The sequence below is a fragment of the Polypterus senegalus genome, chromosome 13 (assembly GCF_016835505.1).
Source record: "Polypterus senegalus isolate Bchr_013 chromosome 13, ASM1683550v1, whole genome shotgun sequence".
Classification (NCBI taxonomy): domain Eukaryota; kingdom Metazoa; phylum Chordata; class Cladistia; order Polypteriformes; family Polypteridae; genus Polypterus; species Polypterus senegalus.
Genome location: NC_053166.1, coordinates 8,094,086 through 8,103,990, shown reverse-complemented (window position 1 = coordinate 8,103,990; position 9,905 = coordinate 8,094,086). Strand labels below are relative to the sequence as shown.

General features: G+C 40.7%; 1 protein-coding gene across 2 annotated transcripts in view; it reads right to left on the bottom strand.

Moving 5' to 3' along the window:
* The window catches only part of LOC120543091 (serine protease inhibitor Kazal-type 1-like), a 45,435-nt gene extending 42,043 nt beyond the window's left edge, over positions 1-3,392 (bottom strand). The window contains exons 1-3 of one of the 2 annotated variants that reach the window (XR_005636285.1): positions 3,286-3,392; positions 1,741-1,772; positions 1,562-1,662 (exon numbers count right to left, since the gene is read on the bottom strand). Coding sequence is in view for 1 of the 2 variants with exons in the window: in XM_039775941.1 (XP_039631875.1) it covers positions 3,286-3,337 (52 nt within the window). In the remaining variant the exon portion in view is untranslated. Of the gene's footprint in view, positions 1-1,561; positions 1,663-1,740; positions 1,773-3,285 lie in introns of those variants that run through there. The other variant, XM_039775941.1, reaches the window with a different exon arrangement.
* Positions 3,393-9,905: the final 6,513 nt, after the last annotated feature.

Below are 9,905 nucleotides of genomic sequence, written 5' to 3'. Positions count from 1 at the left end.
ACCGATAATATCAGCCACACTGAGGGTGACAGTCTTAAACCAACGTCACATTACTGCTATTCAGATGGGATTTCACACTTGACAAGTGCAGCTGCTGATCTCGTCACCTGAGGACATCAAATCACATGACTAGAAACAACAGGGCTGTCACATTACACTGATGTCACATTACATGACTTCAAGTCAGCAGGAATGTCAAACTTAATGACTCCAGTTGCAGATCTCGTCACCAGAGTATATCTGATCACATGACTAGTACTCACAGGGCAGGTCACATTACACCACTTCTAGTCAGAAGAGGTGTCACCGTTGACGACTGGTGTAGATGATCTCATCACCTGAGTACACCATTTTGAAAGACTAGAAACCCCAGAGCATGTCCTATTAAGCCACTGTCACATTAGACGATATGCTTGAATGGGACGGCCTATTCACCACATTGACCACATTTGGCTTTGGCCCAAACATATGTGCATGGATCAAACTACTTTACGGTAGTCCAGAAGGCTCAGTTCGTATTCACAACATTATTTCAGATAACTTTAAACTAGAACGCGGTCCGCGACAAGGATGCCCCTAATCACCTTTGCTCTTTGCAATAGCCATTGAACCACTGGCTGTTTACTTTCAAAACGCATCAGAGAAGGACTTGAACAGAAAATATCACAATATGCAGATGATATGGTACTGTATGTATCCAAATTCTGTGCCAGCTGTCCTAAAAGCAGTAGCAGATTTTCAAAAGATATCTGCACTTAAAATCCATTTGAATAAAACTGCGCTTTTTCCAGTGAATTCTCTAGCACGTAATATCAGACTGCATAGCTTCCAATTTATCTCAGCAGATCAGTTTAAATATTGAGGTGTAAATATAAAGCTCTTTTTCAATAAAATGTTGCTGTCTGCATGGTAAACAATTAAACAAGACGTGACTTTCCTTTCTTGATTTTCCCCTTAGTATGTAAAACACGAAACATCGAACAGATGAGTCTCTCTTCTCTATGCAGGGTGAAAAACTCTTGTGTTCCTTTTTGCTCATCGCAGCATTCACTGGGTTGTACTTCCTGCTGAGCACTCATTGGCTCTCAGTGTTACTGCACACAGGCTCTGTCCCTACAATTTAAGGCAATGTAACCTTTTGGAGGCCACGAGTAACAAATTGATTGGACTGAGAAAGCTCGAGATGTGAGACGACACGACGGATGATCACAGGACCACAATGCGATGGCCCCCCGACTCGATGACATTATGTAAATGAAGTCTATGACTTAAAATAGCTGGAAAAGTCTTGTAACTGGACATGACCTTAAAATGACATGTTCAGGTGACAAGATCACTAACAGCAGTGACCAACTTTGACATCCCTTCCAATCATGTGATCTGATAACAATAAGCCCCCTCTGACCTCACCCTCCCAAAATTGCCCTGTTAAAGGGGTCTCTCACAGACAGAAAGTTCTTGTTGCTGGTGCAGACTTTTTCAGTTCCCTCATAGGTTCAAATTAGCTGTCTAAACGTCAATATCTGAACACTTCAAAGTCCTTGTTACTCACCGTTTAACCATACAGTATGAGCAGATGTTGCTGTAGTTATGGCCATCGCTGCCACATAAGGGTTTGTAGTAAATTTGACAGTTTAAATTCCTGGCTTCCTGACAGTTGGGCTACAGAAATGGAAAGTAGAAGGTCAGGTAGACGTAAGCAGCCGGGCACTGAAGGAGAAAACCTGTGGACACTCTTACCTGTAGAGGGATGTCTGCCCCACTTGTAAAGTCTGTGGAGTAAAACAGGGTGAAACCCATCATTGAATACTCCCTGAAACATCTAAAAAATGTAAATCTTCAACCATTTTCAGAAATAAACATTTAGAAGGACTTAATAGTAAGAGTCTATCATCACATCACACAAAATACATCTGTCACTGTCATCGTCACATACAGCATGTGCTGCACTGATGGGTTATGAAGGCGCAAACTCCTCAGTGGACTCCTCTCCAGCAAACCTTGTGTGATCCTGAGGGGCTGACATTCCCTCCTACAAAAACAGCTGAGCAGGTGGGCAAGGCAGCCATCAAAATGAAAGGGCAAGGAAGGGCAACAACATCAGTGGCATGGTCGGGACAGTGGGCATCAGCGCTGCCTCAAAGACGCCATGTGCCAAGTTGAACCCCACGCCGGGTTATCGTCTGTTTGGAGTCTGCGTGGGTTTGTCATCAGCCTTTCCTCCCACATGTCAAAGATGAGTTTATATTGTTAGTGGACATCTCAAAAATGGACTGATATATGTGTGTGTGTGAAAATGTACTCTACTATCTATCTATCTATCTATCTATCTATCTATCTATCTATCTATCTATCTATCTATCTATCATATAGTGCTTTTCACATCTATCTATCTATCTATCTATCTATCTATCTATCTATCTATCTATCTATCTATCTATCTATCTATCTATCTATCTATCTATCTATCTATCTATCTGTCTTTAATATAGTGCCTATCAATAGCTATCTGTCCTATAAAGCCTTTCATGTCTATCTATGTACTCTCTGTATTATATAGCGCCTTTAATACCTCTTCATAATTTATATAAAATTGGGGTGGAGTGGTGGGTCTGAGGCTAAAGATCTGTGCTGGTATCCAGAAGGTTGCCAGTTGGAGTCCCCGCCACTGCCAAAAAGATCCTATTCTGATGGGCCCTTGAGCAAGACCCTTAACCTGTAATTGCTCCAGGGGCGCTGTACAATGGCTGACCCTGCGTTCTGACCCCAAGGTATGCGAAAAAACTTAGTAATTTCCTTCGGGATTAATAAACTTTAAAAAAAAAAAAAAACTAGGTGGCACAGTGGTAGTGCTGCTGCCCACCATTAGAATATCAGAATTTCCATCCCGTGTCCTCCCTGCATGCAGTTTGCATGTTCTCCCCATTGATATAAAGCTTTATCTGACCTCTCCTCCTAATTAAAGAAGGGGGCTTTGTCTGAGCACTCGTATTTTATCAGATTCTGCCAGGGGTGTGTAATGTTATCCGCTTAACTCTACCTAAATTACTGTAAAAATATTTAATGTGTTCATTGGTGAGAAAAAACAGATCATCAGTAACAAAACTCTCAGGGAGAGAACAAGCAAAACCCACACAAGTAGAAATCAGAACTAAACTTGAAAGAAATTGAATTCATTTCCCTTAAACCTTCTACAAATCAATTTTCGTAATCAGTTTTCTCTCTTTGTCACATAACTGGTGACTGTGGGAAAGACACAAACTGACTAATAAGCAGGAATCTCACCTGAGAGGCAAATGAAGGCGACACACAGCAGCAGGAAGCGCATGGCAGACATCTCGACTCGTCTCGTTGATGTGTGTGTGTGTCAGACTCAGACTGGCTGACCAACACCCTGGTGCCCTTGAATTATAAGGTGGCATATCTGGATAACAAATAAAAAAATAAACCTTGCAGGCATTGATCTTGCCGATTCCTGAATATTCAAAAGTTTTGAAAATTAAGAAAGGCCTTGGAGATATATACGTCACATAGATAGATAGATAGATAGATAGATAGATAGATAGATAGATAGATAGATAGATAGATAGATGTGAAAGGCACTATATAATAGATAGATAGATAGATAGATAGATAGATAGATAGATAGATAGATAGATAGATAGATAGATAGATAGATAGATAGATAGATAGATAGATAGATAGATAGATTAAAGGCATTATATAAATAGATAGATAGATAGATAGATAGATAGATAGATAGATAGATAGATAGATGTGAAAGGCGCTATTTAACAGTTAGCTGGTGTGGCATGTGCTGCGTGGCCTGTGTGCTCCGTGATGTGACTCTGCTGTCCCCGTTTCTCAAGTGACTCCCCTCACTTGTGCCCCCCTAATCTTTCAGCCCCCTGTATAAATGACTTGGCTGATGTTCTACAACTTGTCGCCATTCTCCCCCCTTCGGCCCCTCATGAACTCACACCTGAGGCTCTTCTCTCCAGAACTGTCACTTTGCCGAATCGTCTGACCCTCAATACGCTCTTGACAGTCCAGTTAGGACCCTGCCAGGTGACAGACAGACATGTTGCTCCGTCACACTAAATCATTCTCATGCCTGATGGTTTCTCACTTGGCCTGTAAAAGACCCCCAGCAGCTGATCCTGGTTTCGCCCCTCATTGGACATCAGGAATGGATGCTGACTGCTTTACTGATCTTCTCTCTTTCTGCCCAGCTTTGTTCTGATCAGTATTTGATGTCTTAATAACTCTTATTATCTTCATCTTATTATGTTGTATTTTTAAATGTACTTTGCTGGCTTTTATGTCACCTGTCACTCATGTCAGGGTCAACACTTCTGATTCCCCTTCAGTTAAGTTGCCTTATCATCATCAGCTGTATGCTGGTGTTGACTTACTTGAATCTTTTCCTTAACGTAAAGTTTTCTTCTGATTGTTGTTTCTGAGAACAAACAGGGTGGACTTGTGAATTCTGAATTTTTCACAGGCCCTTTACCTGCATTGTTTAAACAGACCACAATAACTCCTCTCCTCAAGATGGCCCATCTCAGTCCCTCTCAAGTTGCTTATCACAGGCCTGTGTCTCTCCTCTCCTGTTTCTAACCAAGTCTGTTTGACTCTAACCAGTCGGCCATCATGGACGGCCATTCCACTGAGACAGCTCTGTTTACTGTTGTTGAAGTGGATGTCATGTCTGCTCGACCTGCCTGATCTCTCCTCTACCTCTGACATGATCAGCCACCAGGTTTGAGTCCTGCCTCCTGGGCAGATTCTGTGGAGTGTCCTGGCATGGAGAGATGGAGAAATGCCAAGGGTGTGCCACATAAGCACAGGAGTGCCCCAAGGATCACTGCTGGGTCCTCCTCTCCTCTCGTCACTAAACACCTCCTCATAACGCCCTGTCATCCAGTTCTATGATTTTCCTATTAGTGCTTTAATAATAAATAATAAAATATGATTTATTGATATAGCCATACCGTCGTTCCCCCCAGAGGACCACATGGTATCAGCCGGAATCTCTGCACGTCTCTCTGATGTTGCAACCTGGATGGAAGAACACCATCTGCAGCTGAGCCTTGCAAAGATGGACCATCGTGTTATCTAAGCTCTTCAGCAGGGCCGTTTGAAGGAATTCGGGGGCCCCAAGCAAAATGGACATGGAGGCCGCCAGCAAACACACACACGCACGCAAAGGAACCACAGCATAGCCATACAGTTTAAATTCACTCACACTTTATATAAATAAAAAAGGGTTTACAGTGCAAATACTGCTGTTGCATATACTGTGCATAAATAAAAAAATGTTTAGAGTGCAAATACTGCTGTTGCATATAAAGTGCATAAAATTTGAACATTTTCAACAATTGAACATTTGCAAAAAACACCACTGTACAAATAAACAATCATTAATAGAAGGTAAATTGACAGTTAATTAATCTTTAGTCTTTAGCTATGCATTTACTGAATGAGCACTGTGCAGCTGTTCGTCCGACTGTACTGTATTTTATTTTATTTTTCTAAACTGTTTTAATTATTCTTATTTCTTTTTATTATTTTAATTTCTTCTATGTAAAGCACTTTGAATTGCCATTGTGTATGAAATGTGCTATATAAATAAACTTTTTACTGTTAACAAACAATGAAATTATAATTAAATGTTTACTAATTATTAGTAGTGCTGTGAGTCGACTACCAATGCTTAAAACATCCCAAGCTAATGTTTGATGCACAGAATTTATTGTGTGGTTTTCCTAAATAGATTATCACAGTGGAATAGTTAGTATAGCATGCTATGCCACTTTCATCAAAACCTATTACAAAGCTATAACAATGTCATGTCATTTATGTATGATACATACTGTAAACATATTTCTGCTAGCCTACCTGCTGCAAAATTGCACCATTTGTACAAGACAAGTAGAGCTATTTTATGTGTGTAATTTATCACTTACCACTGTCTTGTTTTTTCTTATCCTCCTCTTCCTTTCTCTTCTTTCTTTTTTGGCTTCCTGAAGCATAATTCCGCTTCATGACTGCCGAGGAAGTTTTGTATTTTGCCGGCAGCAGAGATTGCGTGGTTGGCTGGCTGCTGTCAGCGAGGGGGTCCCCTTGAGGGGGATCCCGATAACAGTGTCATTGCACTTTACTGCATTCAGTATCAATGGGGCGCTCACACAGTTTGTCGCTGCATTTTATTCTTAACCAGTCATTGTCTTGGGGCCCCAGGCCAGCTCGGGGCCCCAAGCAATTGCTTGGTTTGCCTGCCTTGTCGCCACGGGCCTGCTCTTCAGTCTGTTTCCTGCAAGCTTTGCTCACTATCACTGTCACCTGCCAAGTTGGTATGTCACCTGAGGGTCTGATGACCAGCTGTCCTTCAAGGACCACCTTTCTATGGTCTGTTGGATTTACTCTGTAGAACATCCACACAATATCAGATCATATGTGACAGAGTATTCAGCACAACTCTCTACAGACCAGCCGCGGGAAAACCTATCTGATTCAGTGCTGACGATGCTAGTTCCGGCACCCAAAAGAAAGTCACTTCTGGTGCAAAGACTGACGTCAGAAGGATATCACTTCCGGTTAGATCCCTTAAAGCCGCCATCTTTTCCAACCCTTGTCAGTTCTGTTTTGGACTCAGTATTGTCAACAGCTCTGTGCTATTCTCAAAAAACCATTTACAGCCAGGAATACTATACGGGTTGTTGCCCCAAACCTTTTTTATGTGTGTCGATTCTGTTCCTTTTTACAGTGGCATAGCCGGCGGGATAATGACCTCCTGGAGAGACCAGAAGTCTAACCTAAACCTAGGCTCGACACACACTACCAATCCACAACCAAAGAAATATCAGATGGGTAAGTACCGCTCCCGAGTTGCCGAGTGGGCGTTAGTCGGAGCGTGTCGGGGAAAGCTTGAGTATGCTTCGACCCATCACCCTGTTAAAGGTCCGGGAAAAAGTAGAACCGGGACCCACAGGATAGAGTCAGGTGCATCGCGGGGACACATTAAGGACTTATTATGGGCTCCCGAGTGTGGGGACTGCCCATACATATCCCACGAAGGGCAAGCCTTTTAAAAAAGGTGGGAGAAACCCACAACAGAGTCTCGCTGCAGACTGCAATACCTCACGGAACGCCCTCCATATCACGGAATGCCTATAGCTTCAGTCACGGAACGCCCTTCAGCGCACACCATAGTACACACGCATGTAATGACGCAATTTATCATAACGCCCTTTCCCAGCGTCACTCGTATCACGCCCTCTGCGAGACAGTGTTGACGCTTGCTTGTTGTACAGAATGCTGTAGATGCTGTAGTTGTACAAATTACAACAGTTTTCTATCTGGTCAAACATAAATGACTTCCAGTTTCATACTTATGCTATCAAATCATTCTAAGCTCTTTCATGATTCTAACACTTCGCCGATATAAGTTTTATGTTGGTTTTTTTTTTTACTATTTTGAATGGTTGTTCATTACGTTTTCCCCTGAAGTGTTACATTATAGTAAAAGTAACAAATCTTATTACTATCCAGTGTTTCAAACGGAATGTGCCTCATGAAACTCATACCTATAGATTTTCAATCTATAAATGTATTTTATATTCCCACTAGCAAATTATACACATGTGAAACAATAATAAAGCTTCATTATTTTTAGAAGGTTTTCAAAAACAGCGCTACATATAAAATTAGTTTTTAAACTGACAAGGAAACATTTTAGGAAACAGTCTTTTATTTATTGATTTGATCCATCAACGTTTTCATTACTAAAAGCTGCATGTGTGAAATACTGGATGTCATGTCCATATCAATTGAACGGCATGTGACAGCCAGTAGATTTTACATAATTTTACATTTTTTAACTTTTCAGTTTGATACAATCGTGATTGTTCTTAAACCGTTTTCGTGCAATATTTAAGTTGATTGCAAAGACCCAACTTATAACAACATAAACTCAAACTGTCTTTGAGTCGTCGTCTTTGTAAAATTTTTATAAATATCAAAAACTGTTACAACTACTAATAAGAATAAATAGTGGATCAGTTACAGTGTGCTTTCAGGTGATCTCATCATTAAACATACAGTATTTATTGTCTTGTGCATACAGTACAATAATATTGTTATTTACTGTACATGCCTCTCGAGAACAGTTATAATATAATAAAACACAACAAAGATATAGAATACAATTTACAGTAGATATATATATTCAGGTATATTACAAATATTTATACCTAGTCTTTTTCTTACATTTCTTATTATGATTGGCTGTTCAGTAACTCTTTAACTAAACACTTTCTTTCAAGCCATACTTAGCGCCATTGGTCCTTTACTATTTGCCAGAAGGGAGGATTAAGAAAAACACTTGTGCAGGATGGCCGAGTGTGTAATAATCTTAGCAGAATGTCTTCTAGATATCCTGGACAGAAGGCAGCTGGGTGCCAGTAATAGTTTGTGGCTTTCACCTCCCTCGCGTGTGTGCCCTACCAGGATGTGATGCCGCCAGTGAAGATGGACTCCAGACAGCACATGTGAGACATCTCAGGAAGGCATTGGTGAACTTGGCAATAGGCAAACCATGTTGTTCCCTCCTCAATTCATCAGTGATTGTTAGTGTACGAAATTTAAACAAGCTCACCATTTCCACAGCACCCCACAAAAACAAACCACAGCTTAATCCATTCTCTGAAGTCTATGACCTGCTCCTTAAATTTTGGCCATGAAAGGTAGTGATTGTCCTGGCACCACTGAGTCAGCAAATAGACCTCTTGTCTGCAAGCCATTTAATCATTGGTGGTGATCAGGCCTATGATGGTGAGGTCAGCAGCATTTTTAATGATGGAGTTGGTGTGGTGTCCGGACACACACATTATCATATATATATATATATATATATATATTAATAATCCTGATTTGTAACATAGCATTGTTTCATACAGTAGTTCCCATATTCAGTCCCAGGGGCTGTACATTTTTTCCCCCCAACTAATTTTTGCTTTTAATTCGACTCCCTTCTTGAACTTGCAAGCCAACAGTCTAGGTTTTGAAAATTAAAGTGATGTATCGAAACACACTGTTATAATTACCACATAGGGGAGTGTAATCTGTGGGGGGCATTTTAGCACCCAAACCCTTCACACAACCACACACACACACATAAGATTCAGGTTCAAATATGAATTTATTTTAAAGAAATAAAGCACACAATCCCAGTTGGGACATCCATCGGTGTCCTCCATCCATTACATTGGTCATTTCAGTAGACAATGAACTATTGAAGCAGATCAGGAAGCCAGTCCATCCCCACTTTTCTTTACAGTGAATCACTGATCAAATCCACTGAACAAAATGACATCACGGTAGGTTTTTTCCACATGGAAAAAAAATAAAACACAAAAATCTAATTTGTCGAACAGCAGCAACTGATGGGAATATTTTTTTTAACCCGTATCTCATCAAGAAAAAAGTTCATGTCCTTCAGGCATTCAAATGTAATTAAGAAGGTGGACATGACTTGTTCAGTCTCTTCATCGTCTCCCCTTTGTTCTTATTTTTCAATTGTGTATGTAACTTCATCCTCATCCATTTCCAGAATTCTTGGCCGGAGGACTGTGCCAACAAGTTGGTCTTTGTTGGCATCCAGCCAGTCACAAGCAGTTAGGATGTTTTGTCATGTCCAGTTAGAAACCATTCAGAAAGTGCACAAATAATTCAAAATGACTAAGTGCTCTGTAGTGAAAAAGCATTCATTTTATTTACTAATACATTGCTGTAAGACCCATTTCAGTTCAATCTGAACGTCTACTGGAATTGTACTGAAGTGAGTCCCTGAAAGACAAAGAGTCCAATTACCACAGCATTGTCACTTGTGAAGGCCGAATTCA